We start from the raw sequence: 21226 nt of genomic DNA, 5'->3' as shown, positions 1-21226 counted from the left end.
AAAAAAAGGTTGAGAAGTTAGAGGGTTGACATGTTGTGGGGTTGTTAACCAATGTCATAAAACAATATGTATAGTACTGTTTCATGAGAAACTATTTGTTCTGTAAGCCTTCACCTGAAGTACAATTAAAAAAAAAAAAAAAGAAACATAACTCCCCTGCTCTTCATACAGTCTTTTGAAGTGAATCCTGTTGATTAAGATATATAGAACTAGTGTGTTCGCTGTTCTGTATAGAAATATCAGATTTAGAAGTATCCTCTGGAACATAAAAGATTTGACGTTGAGTTCATGTACTTTCACAGTTAAAGGTTAACTCTTTTGAAATGAACAGAAAATGTTCTATTACAGTTTTATAGTTTATATTAGTTTTGAATTCATTTTTCTTCTCTGTCGTATGAATGGCAGTTAAGTTTTTTATGGCAATGCGTGTTAGCTTCTTTGTAAAGTGTCAAGACTTCCCAATTCTATTTCTCAGAAGTTTATAACAAAGACATAAAAATGTGCACTGTTCCTTAGCTTAGAAGCAATTTTTCTTTCATCAAACGTTTTTGTTAATTTTTTTGTTTTTTCCCATACAAAAATTTATACATACATTGTTATGTGACTCTAATTGCTCTCCCCATACTGTGACTCAGGTGTACCTTAGTCATCCAAGTGACTTCTTTGCTTTTTAGAACTTTAAAGAGGTGTTTTGTAGTGCATTTGCCCAGTGTAATATGTCATTCGATTTCTTGACGGCTGCTTTCATGGATGTTGATTGTTGATCCAAGTAGAATGAAATCCTTGACAACTTCAATTTTTTCCATTCTCTTATTTTACTTTCACAACGGCCCTACTAGGCAGGTGAGTAAACTGAGGCACAAAGAAATGAAAAAATTTGATGCATTATGAAGTACAAGAGCCAGGGCTCAAACCCAGATCTGACTGGCAACTCGGGCGCGTCATTTAGCCTGTCTAAGTCTCTACTTGCTCGTGGCCAAAGTGGAGACAACAATAGTGGCCAGCTCGTAGGGTTGCTGGGAGTAATTAGTTAGTAAAGCACCTAAAGTGCTTAGCAGAGCACTTGGCGTAAGTCATGCATTTACTAAGTGCTAGTTATTATTATCTCTGGGTCCTTCATATTCCCGACCTCAGTTACCCCCCCCCCGCCCTTACAATCCCATCATATCTTGGTCTGCACTGCAGAAACTTCTGTAAACACTAGTGGGAGAATTCCAGTCAAGCCAGCAGCAAACTCTCGAAGCCACAGGCCTGCCTAGCCCTGGACAGTCTGCCCTGCACTGGGTCATCTCCTCCTGAAAGCTCTGATGTGCCAATCGGTTGAGATTAGGGAAGATTCTGGGTAATGCCAAGCTTTACCGTTTGCTGTAGGTTTTGGTCTTTTGTTTTTTTTTTTTCTTTCAGCAACCATTTTCCCCATGGCCAGAAATCACATTCCAGAAACATGAGCCTTAGGGGAGCGGCTGCAGTGGGTGGGCCGAGCGTCCCTTGGGCCGTGAGAGTGCCCTTTCATCTGTCCTCACCTGGCGCCTGCCTTGCTCGGGTCTCTCCCCTTCCCCTCTCCCTCTTCCCACCTGTGGGAACCAGCCTGACCTCTTCAGAGGCGGAGGACTTTCATTTGGAGCTTTTTAAAGCTTGTCATTCCCAAAGCGTGGTCTACGTTCTTCTGGGGGCACGGAGTTTGAGGTGGTAAGTGGGCGGACATTTTGTATTTTAATGGTTGTGTATTTAATATGAATTATATAGATAAAAAATAACTTTAGGACATCACACCCACGATGTCACTGATCTTCTTGCTTACGGCAAGAATAGGTTAAAAAGAGAGAGAGAGGCAGTTTAAATTTACCTAGCTCCTCCAGTGGTTAAGAGCTACGGCTGCTAGCCAAAAAGGTCGGCAGTTTGAATCCATCAGCTGCTCCTTGGAAACCCTATGAGGCAGTTCTACTCTGTCCTCTAGGGTCACTATGAGTTGGAATCGACTTGATGGCAATGGTTTTGGTTTGGTTTTGTCCACAGGAGAAAGACCAGACCATCTGCTTCTTTAAAGATTACAGCCTAGAAAACCCCTGTGGGGTAGTTCTACCCTGTCACATGGGGTTGCTCTGAATCGAAAATTGACTCAACAGCACCTCAAAACAACAACTGTGTCAGGCCCCATTCTAGGTGTTGGGGACGCATACGAAAGCCAAACAGACCCACATCCCTGTCCGCGGGAACCTACTTCTGGAGATGGTGGGACCTTGACCACGAGCCCGCTGTGTCCAGGTGCTGGCCTCTGCCTTGGTCTATGTGAGCTTCCTGCTCAAGCAAGCTGTCTCCAGGAAGTTGGAGATAAGCTTAGACACAGCTCTGGCACCAGAGAGGTCTCCTGCCAGCTGCCATGAGAAACATCCCAGGGAAGGATTCCAATTGGCTTAGCTGCAGCTGGGGGGATGGGAGCCGGGCAGGCAGGCCGTGGCCACCATCGAGTCAACAGTAGTTGAGGGAGGCTGGGTGTCCCCAGGGACTGGCTGAGGGCTCTGCCCACATTTTCACTTCTTTGAGGAGACGTTATTTCCCTTTCCTTGTGGTCTGGGTTCGAGGAGGAACAAGTCTGTTTTCCTCGAACACCAGGGGAGGAGGCCCTCCTGGCCTGTCCCTGGAGCCAGGGCCTCCAGGGGCCCTTCCTGGTGGCTGCCGCCAGCATCCTTTCCCCCTTCTCTCTGACCCTAGGACCTTGACTGTCTTGCATTACTGGTTTGTGTGGTGTCTGTGGTTGGGAGCGAGGGTGGGTGAGTCCTAGCACTGTTGGCATGCTAGTGGGCAGAGTGGGCTCTGGAAGCCAGAGAAAGCCCTCAGGGGTGGACACCATGTGGGCAGAAATAACAGAGGTCCACAGGTTAGAGGCACAGATCAGAGACGTGGACCTGAGGCCCAGAAAGTGGCTCTTCTGCGACTCTATTTTTTCCTGGGTATAGCCCTGGAGAAAGGCCCCCCACTCCTCACTGCTGGAATTGGCCTGGCACCCCAGAAGGTCTGGGCTTGAGGGGACTGTGAGCATCATCTTGGCCCACGGGCCATTCTAGAGAAGAGGAGGCTGCAGCCTGGCGGGTTTGAACCCAACTCTGCCACCTGCTCTGTGAGACCTTGGATGAGTCACCATCTCTTGACTGAGCCTCAGCTTCCTCTTTTAAAGTAGGGTATTGCGTGGGGTTTTAATAGCCCAAGTAACGTGAATATATTCATCTGTTGTAAATTAGAACAGTTCGGACCACCTGCTCTGCCTGCTCTGTGCTCTCCCGCTCCTCCCTGGAGTTAACCGTGGCTGTCTTTTTCCATGCATTTCCCTCCGTATGGATGATCCCATGGTCCATGTGTACGTTTAAACCAGTTACCCGTTGAGTCGACCTGACTCATGGTGACCCCATGTATGTCAGTGTAGAACTGGGCTCCATTGGGTTTTCAAAGGCTGATTTTTTTGGAAGTAGATAACCAGGCCATTCTTCTGAGGCACCTCTGGGTGGATTTGAACCTCCAACCTTTTGGTTCACAGCCGAGCATGTTAACCGTTGCACCACCCAGGGACTCCTGTGTATGCTTGGTGCCTTCTCACATGTACAAGTAGCGTCATGCTCCGTGTGTCTCCCTACCCCTTGTCTTTTCACTTGCGTCGGGCTCTCCCGATCCACCTCGTTCTTTTAACCCCCTGCGTAGGATTCCACTGCACAGATGTGCGCCGCTCCCTCTGGTGGGCATTCAGGGTATTTCTGATCGTTGGTTGCCCCAAACATCACTGCCCTTGACTGTGCCTCCTGGTGCACACCTGTGACTGATGTCTGAGAGTGGACACTGAGATGTGGACTTGCTGGCTTCAGGTTCTTGTGAAGATAAAATGAGAGAGTGTTCCCGAGCACATTAGAGGCAGGGCACTACACGAGGAGGAGAGATGCTCATATTTAGTGTCCCCCGATTTTGCATCAGACCCCATCCTCAGTATTTTGTCTCCATTTTCTCATTGACTCTTCTTTGACATCTGCACCCTCGTTGTACAGAAGAGGAAGAGGGGGGTCAAGAGGTTAAGTCGCATGTCCCATGTGTCACTCAGGTGCCGAGTGCAGGGCTGGCTTGGAGCCCTGCCGCCCTGACAGCCGGGTTACTTGGGACACCGAGGAATGGAGCATCCCTGCCCTGTCTGTTTGTCGCACCGTGGTGTCTTGCGTGTTGCGGTGATACTGCTGTTTTGAATATCAGCAGGGTCATCTGTGGTGGACAGGTTTCAGCAGAGCTTCTAGACTAAGACAGATGAGGAAGAAAGGCCTGGTGATCAACTTCTGAAAATCAGCCAATGAAAATTCCATGCATCACAACAGAACACTGTCTGATACAGTGCTGGAAGATGCAAATATGCTAATGATCATGAAGACGGCACAGGACCAGGCAACGTTTTGTTCTGTTATACAGAAGGTCACCAGGAGTCAGAGGGGACATGATGGCAGCTACCAACAAGCCCTGCCTCTGGAGCAGGGCCGTGAGGAAGGCGAGAGCTCGCTGTGTGCTAGGCCAGCCCACAGTGGTGCGGCTTCCCCAGGAACTGGCCGGCTGCATCTGTGCAATGCTGGCAAGAGAGCTTGTCAGGAATTTCCTGGGGCCACTCTGGGGCCGGCTGCCTGGGTCTGAGGGTTCCAGGGGCAGCCTGGGTCCTCTCTCCCACCCTTCCCCTCCATCTCTCCTACCCCGGAATGTCCCAGCTCTGTGCATTCTTGGAATCTGTCATTTGGGCTGTGTTTTGTGGGCACCAGGAGTTTCCTTTGAACCCCCAGGGCACCAACATCTGTTAGCTCTTAGAGAACAGAAAGATTGACAAAGAGCTGCTGGGGCAGGTGGGTGGGGGAAGATATTAAATTCAGGAGTCCAAAGTTGCAAATACAAAGAGGAAAAACCCAACCAGACTCCAGCTTGCTCCCCAAGGCCCAGCTTTGAAGTGGTTTTCCCATCCCCGAAGCCTTATAAGGCATTGTGCCTGTGATGCTGGGCTCTGGGCTGGCGCTGGCCGCACACCCTGCATGCCTGGAGGAGCTGGCCTCTCTTCCTGGGGCCCCGTATGGGGTGAGGGAGGGGCTTCCAGGGCCAGCAAGGTGGGGGAGGGGCACTGCTGGGACTCACGAGGAAGGCAGGTGGGCTTGGTCCTTTGGTCTGAGGGTCGCCAAGCCTGGCCACTGGGCAGGGTGGAGTGGGGGGTCTGGATGATCTAGGAAGGTCTTGGTGAGAACTTGCAGCAAAGGCTGAGGCTGACTGTCCGGGCAGCCAGAGAAAAGGGAGTCTGGGGTGCCAGGGAGACAAAGGAAGCCATGCAGGCAGGTCATTGCACACCAAGCCACGTGCTCGGATACTCCTTATGGCACAGTGGTGAGGGGTGTGGACTCCAGAGCCCAGGCTGTGTGATCTTGGGCAAGACACTTAACCTCTCTAGGCCTCAATTTTCTCATCTGTAAAGTGGGGACAAAAATGGTGCTACCTCAAAGGATTGCCATGCGGATTAAATGCAAAGCACCGAAAAACAATGCCTCGTGGCGGGAAGGGGGGCGTCTTTATAGGGATCTGTAAGGGCACCTTGGGTCTAGTGAGTCAGCTCCCTTCAGGAAAGTTCTGGTAGCCATTTGATACTAATAGTCTAGGAGAAGTAATAAGCGATAACTACTGATTTAGTGAACCTCGATTGTGGCGCCAGGTGCAATGCTAACTAAGCACTTTATAGGCAATAGCTTACTTAATCCTCACAAACCAAACGAAACCCATTGCCGTCGAGCTGATTCCGACTCATAGTGGCCCTATAGGACAGAGCAGAACTGCCCCGTAGGGTTTCCAGGGAGCGCCTGGTGGATTTGAATTGCCATCCTTTTGGTTAGCAGCGGAACTCTTAACCACTACGCCACCAGGGTTTCCTAATCCTCACAACACCCTGCAGATTCATTAATGCGATCGTCCCTGTATACAGATGGGGAAACTGAGGTGCATTGGAGCCAGAGTTCTTTCACCCAGATGATGCAGCTTGTAGCAGCAGTAGAGCTGGGATTTGAACCAAGATCTGACCAACTCCAGATCCGGGGCTCCCAGTGGGGCTCATGGCTGTCTTGGGACATGAGGCTCCCTGCAGCTCCCATCCTCCTGCAGGACGGCGCTAAGGGCTGAGCCTTGGACCTGGCACGCAGGGCTCTCGGCCAGGGCTGGGCCTGAGGGCAGGGCCGGTCCCAAACCTAGTAAGGAGGAGCTATGGGGACCTTGAAGTCCTGCTGGATGGGCGGGAGGACTTGGCCGCTGACCCCACTGGAGCTGCTAGCTGGGCAGTTTTTCTTGCCCTTCTTTAAGCATGATCCCTGGCAAGTGCCAGGACTCTGGGTCACCCATGCCCACGGGAGCCCTGATCCTGCACAAGCTCAGCCCTCACATCTGGAGGGCCTGGCTCGAATCTGGCCTCTGCCCCTTGCTCCCTACTGATCCACAGCAGGCTGCCTGGCCTCTTTGAGCCTCTCCTCATCGAAAACAGCCCTGTTCTCCAGGGGCTCTATGAGCACTCCATCGGTTAGTGCCCTGCACACCACAAGTGCTTGGGAAGGACTCGGTGACTGTCATTAGCATCATTTTCCTGTCTCTTATGGTCCATGAGGGTTGGGGACATGTTCTTTGTAGAAAAAAAATGGTAACAATTATACTTCTCATGGAACAATTTTTACAAATCATTTTTATGAGTATTTATTCCTAGAGAGACAGAAAGAGCAAGGCTGCAGTGGTGATTTAAGGAGTTAATATATCATATATGTGTATATGGAGCCCTGGTGGCACAGTAGTTAAAAGCTACAGCTGCTAACCAAAAGGTCAGCAGTTTGAATCCACCAGCTGCTCCGTGGAAACACTATGGGGCAGTTCTACTCAGTCATACAGGGTCGCTGTGAGTTGGAATCGACTCGATGGCAATGACTATATGTATGTCTAGTTAAATATAGATACACAGGTAGCGCTTAGTGAGGACACTCGTGGTTCAGTGGTAGGATTCAGTTCCCGGCCAATGCACCTCATGCGCAGCCACCACCAGGGCTGAATTACCCAATAAGCAAGGTTATACAAGGGCCCAATTGTGCCTTCCCACCAGTCTGCAGTGCACAGTTTCACCTGTCCCCAACCATGTCGGAGGTGTGGTGAAACCCATGTGAAATTGCTCACCACAGATTAGCAAGTGAGTACAATCAAGCCTGTGCTACCTTGCTCAGTGCAAACTGGTGCATACCGTGCTGACTGGTTTCTCACCCCTGGCCACCACCTGTCTGTCAGAGGAGGCTTTTGTGCTGCTGTGATGCTGACCAGGTTTCAGTAGAGCTTCCAGACTAAGACTAGGAAGAAAGGCCTGGTGATCTACTGCCAAAAATCAGCAATGAAAACTCTACAGAGCACAATGGTCTGATCCACAGCTGGTCATGGGGGTGGTGCAGGACTGGATGTCGTGCATGGAATCACCATGAATTGGGGTCGACTGGATGGCAGCTGACAGCAACAACGTAAAGCTCAGCACGGTGCCTGGCAGGTAGGAAGTGCGCAGCGAGCGCTGGCTGTTGTATTGTCGTGATTTGTCCCTGTGCCCTTTTCACACGCCAGTAGACTGAAGCCCCAAGAAGGCAATGACTGGTCCCGGGGGCAAGAGCGAGGGAGGCGGTGGAGCCAGGACTTGAACCTGTGTCTGGCTCCACATCCCATGCTGCCTCTGGTCTAGTAATTCTAAGCTGGAGGATCACAGACCCAAGCTCTGGGCCTGGTGGATGAAGGGAATTTGAGCATTTCCCCTGCACAGTGCTCCGGCGGACCACGGCGCTGGGGGCTTTCACAGTGTCGTACAGAGCAGGGCACAGTTTAGTGGTGAGAGGCCGACCCCAGAACTTACCAGGACTCTGCTTTGTGAGTATGTCAAGAGCTTCGTCCTCCCAACAGACAGTTCTCAGAGAGCGCTAAAGGTTTCATCACAATGATGACTAGCGTGCGCTGCACACCGCGAGGTGGCATCGTTATAGGGGTCCTCGATGGCTGCCTTCTTGCTGGCGACGTTTTGAGTGTTTAAATTCCTCCAACTGTGCCAGCAAAAAGATGCGGGGCCTCAGAAGTGCCCGTGTCGTGGATGCTGTCAGCCCCGCGTGGTGCAGTCGGGGTGGCGGCCGTGGTCAGCCGAGCTCCCTCTGTGCAGAAGACCTCAGTGTGAGGGGGGCTCGTTTATTCTCTTGAAGACAGTCGCCGGCACCTGTCGGGAAGCACTGTCTGTCTGCCTTGCAGGGGAGGCGGCATCCGTCTTCCTCTGGCATGAAAGATCCACTTTAATTGGCTGCCGGGGCGTCCCTGCCATCTAATGATGCCACCCGAGCGCGTCACTTTCCTGTCACCGTCTTCAGCTCCCCTGTCAACTCCAGCGCTGTTAACACAAACAGCCAGTTTACAAGCCCAGGAAATGCTCGGTGATTATAATAATTGGCAGAGGAGGAAAGAGAAGCTGGGAATCGAGTAGCTGGTTTTGAAGTAAATGGGGCACTGGGAGTCTGAATGACCACATTTTACCAGCCTTTAAGAAAGAGTGCATAATGCCCTCGAAAGTTCTGAAAGAAGGGAGAGAACAGAGAAGACCAGCCCTAACCCAGAAAAGGTTAGCTGCTCGTCTTGAGAAGCAAAGACACCACCAGCTGTGTCCAGTTGATGATACCAGCTCTCCAAAGCATCGCTTTTTCCTTTAATCAAGACGAGCACTGAGCTCTCTTTAAAGATCTGAGATGTTGGATTTCCCCCCACTCCCAAGGAGAGGGTTTTTTTTTTTCCTGGTGTCACTTTTTTAAAATAAAGAGAAGTTTGCGACGGCTGCTGAGTTTGGGCTCATCTTATCGCTTATGATGTTGTGGTTGGAGAATAGCTGCCAAGCATCATTCTGGGCATCAAGAGAGGAAAAGGGGGTATGACCCCCCCAAACCTCATCTCCCCTCTCAGAGAGGAGTGATTCCCAAAGAAGGTTATTTGGAACACAGCTCCCATGAGATGTTTTTGAAAAACGAAACTCCATGGTCCAAATAGGTTTGGGGACTGCAACATAGTGGAACACTTGGGGAGTCTCAGTGGCTATTAGCATAGTAAAAGCCCTGATAAGGCCTGCAGTAGGAAAAGAAGAAAACCGTTACTGTCAGGTCGACTCCGACTCATGGCGACCCCATGTTGTCAGAGTAGAAGCGTGCTCCACAGGGTTTTCAATGGCTGGTTTTTGGGAAGCAGATCACCAGGCCTTTCTTCCGAGGCACCTCTGGGTAGACTGGAACCTCCAACCTTCCAGTTAGCAGCCGAGAGTGTTAATTGTTTGCACCACCCAGGGACTTCCCCTGCAGTAAGGGACCTTGTTTCACTTTGTTTAAAACGATCTTGCTTGCGCACAGAACTCTTTGGCAGAATACCTACGTAAACATAGAACACATTTGATAAGCCCCAGTCTAGCCTCTTCTCTATTCAGAGTCTTCCTGCTGGAGATGGGTCAGAGAGATGGGACATTTGTCTGGTGACATCCTAGAAATTTCCCAGCCTGTGGAACCAACCAAACTTCCCTTGCCACCCTGACGGCACATGAGCAGCAGCCTGACCAGGCTGCTTAGAAGAAGCCCCGCCATGTGCAGTGTGATACCAGACATGTTTAACACACATGGGGGACCGGGCAGGGCATGTGCCCGGAGCAGGCTAGTTTCCTGGGAGTTGTGTGCATCGGTGAGATGTGGGAGGTGCATTTGAAGGTCAGCTGGAGCAAAAGCATGTGGCTTTCTGAATGTTCTTCTGGAGAGTTTGCACCTTATGTTAAGGGCAGAAGCCCTTTGGCTTCTTCATAAACCCACAAGACAGCGGCCCAGGACTCTCTGTTGGAGGAAGGATCCAAACTGAGTTCTCTTCTTGGGTCCCACAGGGAAGGCTTCAGGTCGGGTTCTGTGTCCAAGCTGGCTCAAGGGGATGGATCAGGGACATTTTCTGATCTTGTCTTTGCAGATCCCGGGTAGAGGGTAGAACTTTATTTCTAAGGGATAAGGATGGTCCTGTGTAGTGTTTCTTGGAGGGCTGTAGGCTGACAAAAACTTACTTCCTAAAAAGCACTGCGATAACCAACTTTTTAAGTGCAGTTGGCTCCATCTCAGTTGACCTAAATTCCCACCAGAAAAATCAGAACAAGATGCTTGCTTCCTTGTGACCTGTGACATTCACCTTGAATGTCCCAAAGCTGCATTCCAACCTGACCCCAACAGTGCCTTAATGTCCCTGCTTTGTCTTCCTCTAGGAGCTCATGGGCGAAGTTTTCAGAGAAACACTCAGCGAGGAGGAGGAGGAGGACTGTCGGCTGGAAGGTACTTGGAGTCGGTTGCTCTCTTTCTGGAGCAGTGAGGTGGCGGGAGGGGATGTGTGGTCTGCCCCTTGCCCCTCGTACTCTCCAGAAAACCTGCAGACAAGGCTGAGGACAAGGACTCTGACTCTTGGTGAAGGGGGTGGGATGGGACTGAGGAGGGAAGGGCAGCTCTTCACAGGTCCAAGCACTGACTGGAGCCAGCCCACCCTGGTTACATCCTGGCTCCTCTCTGTATTAGCTGTAGGACCTTGGACAAGTTGTTCGACCTCAGCTAATACCCTCTGGGGATAATAATAGGAGCTACTTCCTAGGGCTGTGTGTGAAGCCCCTCACTATATAAGCTGGAGCAAAAGCACGCAGCTTCATTTCACATGTAGCGATTTCATTTCTCCGTACTTCCATTCACATCACTCTTATGGTGCACAAGCGTGTACACACACACATGCACACACGCATGCATGCACCCGCCAGCCTCTCCCCTCTCTCCTCTGTAGCTCTCACTCCTTTTCTTCAAGAGGTGCACCATATCATGGAAAGATACGGGAGTAGAGGGCTGGCTGGCCGCTGGCTTGCTGGTTTGACTTTTGGGCAAGCCACATCACCTTTCTGCGCCTTAGTTTCCACATCTGTAGAATAGGAATGAGGGCTTTTTCCCTGCTTAACTCCCAGAGTGGGTGTAAGGAGCAGATGGCATCTCAAAGCTGAAAGTGTTTGCTGAATGGAATAGCGTTTCCATTTTTTATTCAGAATCGGAAGAGAATCGCCAAACTGGCACAGCCAGGGGACAGCGAGGGCTGCTCTGCTGAGGCAAGGGCGGGCAGCTGGCTGGAGAGCTGGGAGGCCATGGCCCGGTGGTCACTGGGGGATCTAAGCCTTGGGGTCCTGTAGGGCCTCGAGAGGAGAGCAGACAGTGCCAGAAGGTTCTCCAGGGGTGCCCGGGCCAGATCTGAAGATTGTGGCCACATCTGGCCTGAGATCTGCTAGAAATTTAGAATCTCTGGCTTCACCCCAGACCTGCAGAGTCAGAATCTGCATGCTAACAAGCTGCCCAAGTGATTTGTATACACACTGAGTTTGAGAAGCCCTGTTTTAAGAGATTCTTTCAGTTGCCCAGAATTTGGAGGCAGGCTGGAGATCCATGTTTCTATCAAGCATGATATCACAGTGGACTAAACTTTGTTCAAATATGAGCAGGTCTCATGGACAGAAAGCTCTATCAACCCTGTGGGGTGTTTCCCTTGAGTGTGTTTGCCTTTGGACCTGGTGCTTGCAGTCAGGGGTGCAGTGGCTGTAATGTCCACCATTTCCTGGGCTCCCCCAAACCTCAGCTGTCATCCTTGGCTCTGAGGAGAGATGCCAGGATTAGGTGCCTATAAAAGTTCTGTAGGATGTAGGTCCTGGGAATCGACGTTGATTCATGGACTTACTCTATTTATCTCTTCATTTACTCATTCATATGGTGACTTATTGGCCAGTTCATTTTTTTATCCATCCATCACCCATTCACTGTCCACCCACCAACCCACTCATCTATTTACCCATCCACCCACCCACCCACTCATCTATTTATCTACCCATCCACCCACCCACCCACGAATCCATGACCTATCCATCCAGCACTCTTATCCATCCATCCATCCATCCATCCTTCTAACCATCTGTCCATCCATCCATCCATCATCCACCCATCCTTCCATCCATTGCCTAGTCACTTATCTGCCTACTCTTCCATCTGCCAGCCATCCCTCATCCCTCATCCATCAACCAACCATCTTCCTCCATCTTCATCCTTCATCCATCTATTTATTCATCATCTGTCCACTCATCCCTTAATCCATCATCCTTCTATTGTTCCGTATGTCTTTCCATCTAAGGAGCCCTCGTGGCGCAGTGGTTAAATACTTGGCTGCTAACCAAAAAGGTCAGCAGCTCGAACCCACCAACTGCTCTGTGGGAGAAAGATGTGGCAGTCTACTTTCGTAAAGATTTACAGTCTTAGAAGCCCTATAGGGCAGTTCTGCTCTGTCTTATAGGGTCGCTATGAGTCTGAATTGACTCAACGGCAGTGGGTTTTGGTTTGGTCTTTCCATCTATCCATCATTTATTGGGCCATTGGTTGGAGTTGAAAAACTAAGTTATTTTCTATTCCATTGAGGCTAAGCCTGAAATCATGTAGTTGGCTTCAAATGAGATGTCTTTACCTGCAAATGGATGTGAAATGGCCTGCCCACAGAACCCACCTCCTTCTGAAAGGGAGGGTCACTTTGCTTAATGCCTGTGTTCAGAGCATGAGCCCTGTTGCTGTGAAGTAGAAGGAGCACTGGCTTAGGAGCCCAAAGACCTGGCTTCCCTCCCAACTCTGGCAGAGACTCGCTGTGTGATCTTGGGCAGGACCCTTCCTCCCTCCCCTCTGTAATGTGGTGAGTAGGGATGTGGAGCTGGACTCAGTGGGCACCCAGTGGATGTGGGCAGCGAGTAGGGAGGACAAACCAGCGTGTAGGGTGGCAGTTACCGACATCGGTGATTGGGTTGGAGATAAACAGGAGATGCCTGAGGGTGCCAGCACCTGTCAGGGAATGGGCGTGTGGTTGGTGGGCGCTTGGTCTGACACTGCAGATACCCGCCAGGTAACAGCAGCCTGGGTGCCTTGCCAGTTGCTGATGGCGCCAGGCCTATCAGTGCTGCCACTGATGAGAGAGGAGGTCGGGAGCCGCTAGCCTGCCTCAGTTTCCCAGCGAGGGGTGGGTCTAGGCTGCTGGTGGTCAAACTTTTCAGTCCCCTTCTTCAGACAAAAGCTTACACAGGAGCACAAAATGTAACATAGATAAAACAGGTTACAGAAAGTCACATGCAGTATGATATCTGACGTATAAAAAAAGCACTGCTCTGTATTTTCTCTGGGGCCCATAAAAACCAGTTTCTGCCAAGTCAGTCCTGACTCATGGTGACCTCATGTGTGTCAGAGTAGAACTGTGCTCCATAGGGTTTTCAATGTCTGATTTTTCAGAAGTAGATCACCAGGCCTTTCTTCTTGGGCACCTCTGAGTGGACTCGAACTGCCAACCTTTCGATTATTAGCCAAGTGGGTTAACCGTTTGTACCATCCAGGGACTCCTTGGGTACCATGTATGTAATTATGTAGACAGGAATCTAAACAGACAACAGTGATTCCTTCTGGACCAGGGAGAAGAAGATTGAAATTGGAAGGGCAGTCAAAGAGGATTGTAGTATTATCTGTAATTAATGTTTTAATTTTTACAAGAAGGTATAATCTTATATCCCTGGTGAAGTTAAAATTAATGATAGAATTAAACACTAAAGACAATAAATAAATAAAGCAGCTAAATGTGGGGCTGCTCTCGTGTGGGCCAGGTGGGGGGCCTGGACCTGCCTGCTGGACCCCTGAGCTTCCTTGAATGGAGTCTGGGCCCAGTGACCCTTGGTGCAACAGTCTGAGGCCACCCACTCATGGTGGGTGATGTGGCTGTGGACTGAAGCCACCACATGGCAGGGCGTGGTGAAACGGGTGCAGGCTGAGTCCTGGCCATGGAGAACCATCCCCTGCCCAGAGACCTGGGGCTGCAGGCATCCCTCTGTGGTACCGGCCGAGGGAGAAAAAGCGAAACCCTGAATCTCTTCTTTGTCTTCCTGTTGGCCAAGTGCATTGCCTCTTGGTGGGCTGGAGGGCTGTTTAAGGGAGAAAAAAGGCCATCTGAAGCGTGAAGATGAAAAGAAGTCTTCTAGCCATCCCAGGAGAGGATGCCTTTCGCTCCTGCGTTGTTATGTAAAGCCGGCCCTAATCCAGCCATCTTAAACCGCCTTAACTGGCCAGCTGGGAGCGCAAGGGCTGGGAGATTAAGGCCAGGCTTGGAGAGAGGGCTGGGGCTGCAGAGCTCCTTTTGAACTGTGGAAAGAACAGAGGAAACATCAAAAGCCTCAGGCTCCGTGAGCTGGCTGGGTGTGGTGGGGTGGGGAGAAGGGGAGAAGGACCCTCCCTCTGCTGATCACAGCGGGCCGAGGACAGGGGAGATTGACCCCACACTCACCTCCAGCATCCACCTGGTTTCCCCACCTCCCCAGTGGGCAGGACACCAGGTGGTGGCAGCCTGTGGCTTGTGCCCTGAGGTGGAAATTGGTGCCAGGCCTGTTTGGCAGCCGTGTCACCCCGAGCAGCCTCCAGGAAACACGGAGCCCGAGGGTGCCCTCTTCACCCATTGCCAGGCATCCGCTGCCTGGTTGCCTCTCCCTGACTCCCCAGTGGAAACCCCCCATTGAAAGAGAAAGACCATAAATGGTTGCAGTCCCCTTCTCTCTGGCCACCCCTCTCTGCCTGTCCACCGGGTGCTGTCCCTGCCCCTGACCAGTCTCTTAGCTCACTCCTGCGTCTCCCCCTCTAGTCTGCCCACTGCCCCAGGCATCCCTGAGTGTCTCTTGTCTCCCGACCTCTTTGTCTGGGGTGACAGCGGGCAGCATGCAGCCTGCTTGGCACCCTCTGTAGAAAGCTGACTCCACAGAACTCAGTCCAGGCCACTGGCCCTGCCCCTCATAAAGGAGAGTCACAAAGCAAGCCACTGAAGTCAGGTGACCCCACCTCTCGGGGACCCAGCCCAGTCCATCCAGCTCCCATGCTGCTGCTGGCCAGGCCTTGTTTGCCCAGTGGTCCCCTCTCTGTCCTGACCCTGGGTGTGGACCTGCAGGGCCCGTGGTCAGCTCTGTTCCCCAGCCTGAGGGGTATGTCCTGGCGTGGCTGGCTCTGCCACACAGGGTAGCAGTGTCGGGACTGAGCCGGGGCTGAGCAGCCCCGCTGTGAGCTCACAGCCTGTTCAAATATGCACGGGCCCCAAACTCTGCCTCTCTTTTCAGTCCACAAGGTGCGCCTTCCTTCCTTTATTCTGACCGTGGAGATTTGCATGGGCTTTTAAAGTCAGACCCCTGCTCCAGCCTGGCATTACCACAGCTCACTGTGAGACCTTGGGAAAGTCACTTAACTTCTCTGTGCTTCAGTTTCCTTCCTCACTGGAGGCAGTCCAAGCACTTGTTCCTCAGGGCTATCGTGAAGACAGTGAGGTAATTCATGTAAGCCCTAGTCCAGCCCTGGTCCCTATGTTACAGAGCACCATGCCATGATTTTTATCATTTTATGCCACCACCAGCTGCTGTTGAGTTCACTCCGACTTATGGTGACCCCATGTGTGTCAGGGTAGAACAGTGCTCCACAGGCGTTTCAATGGCTGATTTTTCAGGAGTAGATCGCCAGGCCTTTCTTTCGAGGTGCCTCTAGGTAGACTCGAACCTCTAACTTTTCATTGCACCACCCAGGGACTTCTGTTGTTTCATAGGGTCCAGTTTTCTTTAAGAGAGGCCAACCTGTGTTTATAATGATTCACCTGGTCCAAATCAAAGAAAGTCTATTTTCAAAGCTTCTTTGGTCCTGTGAGAACCTCTGAATTTTTCCTCTTACCCCCAAGTACATGATACAGGTTCTGCGCATGCTGTAAGTGCTCAGTTAATACTTACTGGAAGAATGAAAGTTGGCCCCATGAAGTCACTGAAGTCAGGCAGCCCCTCCCCTCGGGAGGCCTTTAGTCCCCTCATTCGTAGTTGGAGGACTGAGGCTTAGAGAGGAGAGGTGACCTGTCCAGGGTCACACGCACCCTGAGGAGAGAACCCCTCCCCATTGAACATGTATTTACTGAACTCCTGCTGCATGTGGGGGGGCCGTGCTGTCAGGGTGCTCACTTGAGGGAGGTGGTGATGAGTAAATAAGAAGTCAGCAAATGAGCACACACGTTTCTGGGGCTCTGCGAAGAGGTGAAGCCCAGTGAGGAGGTGGCATTTCAGCTGAGATGCAGATTCCAGGAAGAAGTCAGCCATGGGAGAATATGGAGGGAGAGCAGCTCGGAAGAATGAGGAAATCCTCAAGATGGAAAGAACTTGGTGTTTGGGGAAGAACAGAAAGGAGGCCAGTGTGGTCGGAGGAGACACGAGAGGCTGAGGGTGGAGCGGTCAGCCAGGGTCAGACCACGCACTTGTGAAGAGAAACCACTGGAGAGTGTTAGGTAGGTGAGTGCTAGACTCTGACTTCTATTTTAACAAGATAATTCTGGCTCCGGGAAAGGGGGACTATGTGGGAGGGGAGGAAAGAGGGGATGTGAGAGCAAAAACAGATGATCACGATAGTGCAGGCGAGAGGGGCTGAGCGCTGGCCTAGAGTGGGAGCCGTGGGGCTGGAGAGAAGTGGACGGGTCTGGGGTATGTGGAGGGTGGGGGGGGCAGTGGTTGTTCGGTGGTAGACTTCAATTGTTGCCTTCCGTGCAGGAGACTGGGGTTTGACTCCCGACCCGTGCACCTCATGCACAGCTACCACCCGTCTGTCAGTGAAGGCTTGTGTGTTGCTGTGATGCTGGACAGGTTTCAGTGGAGCTTCCAGACTAAGACAGACTAGGATGAAAGGCCTGGAGATGTACTTCTGGATGTCAGACAATGAAAACCTTACGGATCACAATGGTTCGCTCCTCAGTTCATCATGGGGATGGCACAGGACTGGGCAGTGTTTTGTTCATGGGATTGCTGGGAGTCGGGGGTGACTTCATGGCAGCCAACGACAACAGAGGGTGGTGGGCTTGAGGAGGTGGATGAGGGAAGAAAAGGGATCATGGATGACACCTTAGACTTCTGGCTGAAGAATAAGAAACTAAGGAATCTAGAGTGGTGTCATTCCTGAGGGAGAGGTTTCGGCAGGTGACGACCAGGCTTCTGTTTTCAGACATGTTGGTTTTGAGACGCCAGTTCAACATCCGTGTGGAGATGCTGGGTAGACAGTTAGATACACGAGTCCAGTTCAGGGGACGGTTGGGCTGGCGAGAGAGTCAGAACTCCTCAGGAAGTAGCCATAGACGGTTCTACGGGCCTCTCAGGCGATCGCAGGGCTGGCTGGTTGCTTCCCTGGAAGTGTGAGAGTAAGGGGAGTTCACTGGAGAGCAGCAGGGACCCCCAGCCTGAGGCGGCAGGCAGGCCACACCTGCTGGCTTCTCTCCCCTCAGTTCAGAGTCTGTCCTGTCAGGGAGTGTCAGTCGGCCCCGACTCCACTCCGCTGCAGTCCCCCAGAAGCCCGAGTTTCCGCGTGGTGACAGAGAGAACAAGCGGACTTTGTTACCTAGGCAGTTTCTCTTAAGTCTGTTCTTTATAAAAGCTCAGCTTGAACAGTGGAAATTCTGACTTATGTCAGATACTGAGGAGGCTTTAATAGTTTCAAGTAGCTCGGGGTTAGATTTTAAAAGTCGAATTTCATCACATGTTTTAACTTGGGTGGGGATGGGGGAAGAGTGGAAGGGATGTGATATTTTTAGCCCAGAGAAGGTTTTTTTCCCCTCTCCCTCTCCTTGCATTTCTCCCTCCCTCCCTTCCCTAAACAGATGTTTCGTCTCAACCCTATTCAAACCTCAAAGCGGAGTGGCCATCAACCTTGTGCTCTGATGAGAAAAAAAGGCCAGAATGCTATTTCCCCTCAGTTACAACTGGTCCTTAAGTGAAATCTACGAACAGTAAAATGCAGCTTGGGGAGGCGGAGTAGCGGAGAAAAAGACACCGAGCAGCATTTCTGGACCCAGGAAGGGCTAGACGCCCACTGGTGGAAAAAGCCAGCAACCACCCTAGAGAGTACTGCACTGGGTAAATTACTATTTTGGTTTTGTTCTTGTGGTTGTTTTTCCTGAAAAGCAGGAGCTCAAAGTGATGGATTAGTTAAGTCAGGATCCTTTGGGGGTTTTTGGAAACTCAATTCAAACTTGCTTAAATTTTTGGCTCATGGAATGAAAAAATCCCAGGATAGATCTTGCTCAAAAAGGCCTCACTGGATCCCGGAGCTCAAGTCCTGTCATCAATACACACACTCACACACACACACTCTCACACTCTCCTTCTCCCATGTACACACACTCCTATACACATACACACAGTCACATACGTACTCATTCACACTAACATATACTCTCTCACACGCTTCTGTCGTACTCCACACGCCCATACATACTCTCATGCACACACATACTCATACACACACACTCATTCACACTAACACACACATACTGTCTCTCACAGACACACACACTCCACACTCCCATACATCCTCTCTCATGCGCACACACTCATACACACTCACACATACACACACACTCTCTTCATCTCTCTCTCGCTACCTCTCCTTCCCCACCATCGTCTCTCTCTCTGCCCGCCCGCTGTTAGCCCCCCTCCAAGGTGACAAAGATGGTTACCCCCAGCTCTGGGCTCTCACGTGCTGTGAGCTCAGCTATCTCAGGAGAAAGACAGCGCCCCAGTCCCAATATTTCTTGCAGAAAATTGACTCTCACTTTACTGACCAGAGTGGATTTAGGCTTGTACAATTTCAGGGTTTCTTTTTAAAGAAAAAGAATACATCATTTTTTTATGACTGTGTACAGCATGTATATATTCTGCTCAACCTAAATAAATATATCCCTCACTCAACTTCCCCTTAGCGCAGTCCCAGAAATGCCTGTATTCAGCCCATACCACCTGACACACGGGGAAGTATGCGGAGTTGAGAACGGAAAGAGAATATAGCTTCACAGTAAAGTCTCCTTTGGTACTGACCTAGGACCTGCCACAGTGGCTGTTGGGATGAAGTGAGCTGGGTCAGGCCTGGGGCCTGGGTCCATGCCTGAAGCTGGTGTGGGATCTGCCCTCCACAAACCACATGGATTGAGAGTGGGGGAGGAGTGGCTCCTTAAGAGAAAACCAGATGCTCTTCTCAGAAGACTGGGAATGGTTGCTGGACAGGCAGGGACAGGTGTCAACTATTGTGGTGTGTCAGGGTGGGGAGAGCAGTGCCCGGGAGCCAGGAACCTGGCACTTTGGTTCTGTTTCCACACCTGGGTTTGAATCCCAGTTCTGCTACTTACTGTTGTTTCATTTTTTAGAAAATTGTTATTATGCACCTATTGTGTGACCCGAAAAAAAAAAAAAAAAAAAAAACCCTGTTGCTGTTAATTCCGACTCAGTGTATTATATGTTGGGACTACAGTAGAAAGATTCAGTCAATTAAGTGAGTAATGATAATAATGGGGTAATACAGGCACACCTAGCAGGGACACAGCTGCTAATTGCAAGATTGGTGGTTCGAGTCCATCCAGAGGTGCCTTAGAAGAAACGCCTGGTGATTTGCTTCCAAAAAATCAGCCAGTGAAAACCCTATGGAGAATAGTTCCACTCCAGCACACATGGCGTCCCCATGAGTTGGAATCGACTTGAGGACAAATGGTTTTTGGTTTTAGCAGAGACACCTAACCTAGCCCCTCACGGCATGAAGGCTTGCTTCCCAGAGAGAGTGAAGCTTAAATTAAAGCCTGAAGGATGAGCAGGGGTTCGAGAAACAGAAAGAGTGTTCTTGGCAGGGATAACAGTGTGAGAGCACAGCAGGGTCAAAAAATGGAAAGAAGTTCCATGAAGAGATGGGGCAGAGAGGCGGCAGCAGCCAGTGCTATGATTGGCCTCAGAGAACCACATGGAAGCCTTCAGGCTCAGTCTTAGAGGAAAGGGAGCTACTGGAGGATTTTAACGAGCCCCGGATAGTGCAAACGGCTTGTGCTTGACTATTAACCTAAAGGTTAGCAGTTTGAACCCGCCCAGCAGTGCTGTGGAAGAAAGCCTTGGTAATCGAGTCAATTCCCACTGATGGCAACAGCCAAGAAAACCCTATGGAGCAGTTCTACTCTGTAACACATGGGGTCACCATGAGTCATAATCGACTCAAAGGCAATGCATTTGGTTTGGTTTTTGGGTGGTGCAAATGGTTCATGTGCTCAGCTGCTAACCAAAAGGTTGGTAGTTCGAGTCCACCCAGAGATACCTTGGAAGAAAGGCCTGGTGATCTACTTCCAAAAAATCAACCACTGAAAGCCCTGTGGAGCACAGTTCTACCCTGACACAGATGGGATTGCCATTATTTGGAATCGAGTTGATAGCACCTGGTTGGAGGGGTTTAAGGAGGAAGATGACTTGGTCAGTTTTGCTTTGTAAGCTTAGTTTCCTCTGCTGTAAAATAAGAATAGTAACACACCTCTCGTGGAGTTGCGAGGATTTAATGAAATAACGCATGTAACAGATGAGCATACTGTCATCTTCCAAATGTGCGCTGACAATTACTAACTTCACCAGCATCTCCAGAGCAGCCCGCTCATGTGCGTGCCTGCGTTTACAAACAGATTCGTGCATCTCCTCACCTTTCCAGAACCCCCAATGAGAGCCTGGTGCAGATTATGCAAGAAACCATTTGGCCTGGAATGTACATATGATATCTTTCTCTTTTTACTGGCAGCAGATTTACCCGTCTAATTATATTTGGCATAGGCTAATATTAAAGTTCATCTGCATTCCCTCTAACAGCTGCTGTTGGAGGGTTGGGAACTCAGAAACATCCTGACAAGCCACCCTGAGACTAAAATATTTGCAGCAGATAATCTGTACGTGGACAATTGAGAAATGACTGGATACATTAGGGCGAGTGTCCAAACTCCAGCAAGGAAGCTCTGGCTTGTGTTAAATCTTACATTGTATCTACCAGGAAGAATTTGCCAGGTAACTGGGCTAAGAGAGGTGTCTGCCATGCACTGGAAGTATTAGTAATTTCTGGTCTTTAGTGGGGCTGATTTAGTCATAACAGTGTTTCAAACAAATTTCAGTCTCTTCCAAAGTTTAACATCAACCAGGCCTTTCTGGATTGTGTTAAGATTAGCTGGCATTTGCTGATATCATCCAGGGTTTGGATTTTAGCCTAAGTATGGGATTCAGGAGTAGTCCTACCCCTTTGCAACC

The 21226-nt window shown here is 50.4% G+C and overlaps 1 protein-coding gene across 1 annotated transcript in view; it reads left to right on the top strand.

Moving 5' to 3' along the window:
* The window catches only part of NKD1 (NKD inhibitor of WNT signaling pathway 1), a 99617-nt gene that overhangs the window by 55210 nt on the left and 23181 nt on the right, over positions 1–21226 (top strand). The window contains exon 4 of the mRNA XM_004371597.1: positions 10310–10376. Coding sequence (XP_004371654.1) covers positions 10310–10376 — 67 coding nt within the window. The remainder of the gene's footprint in view (positions 1–10309; positions 10377–21226) is intronic.

This window comes from Trichechus manatus, unplaced genomic scaffold, assembly GCF_000243295.1.
Source record: "Trichechus manatus latirostris isolate Lorelei unplaced genomic scaffold, TriManLat1.0 scaffold00014, whole genome shotgun sequence".
Classification (NCBI taxonomy): Eukaryota; Metazoa; Chordata; class Mammalia; order Sirenia; family Trichechidae; genus Trichechus; species Trichechus manatus.
The sequence above is the reverse complement of the archived record's forward strand: the minus strand, read 5'-3'. Positions and strand labels throughout refer to the sequence as shown.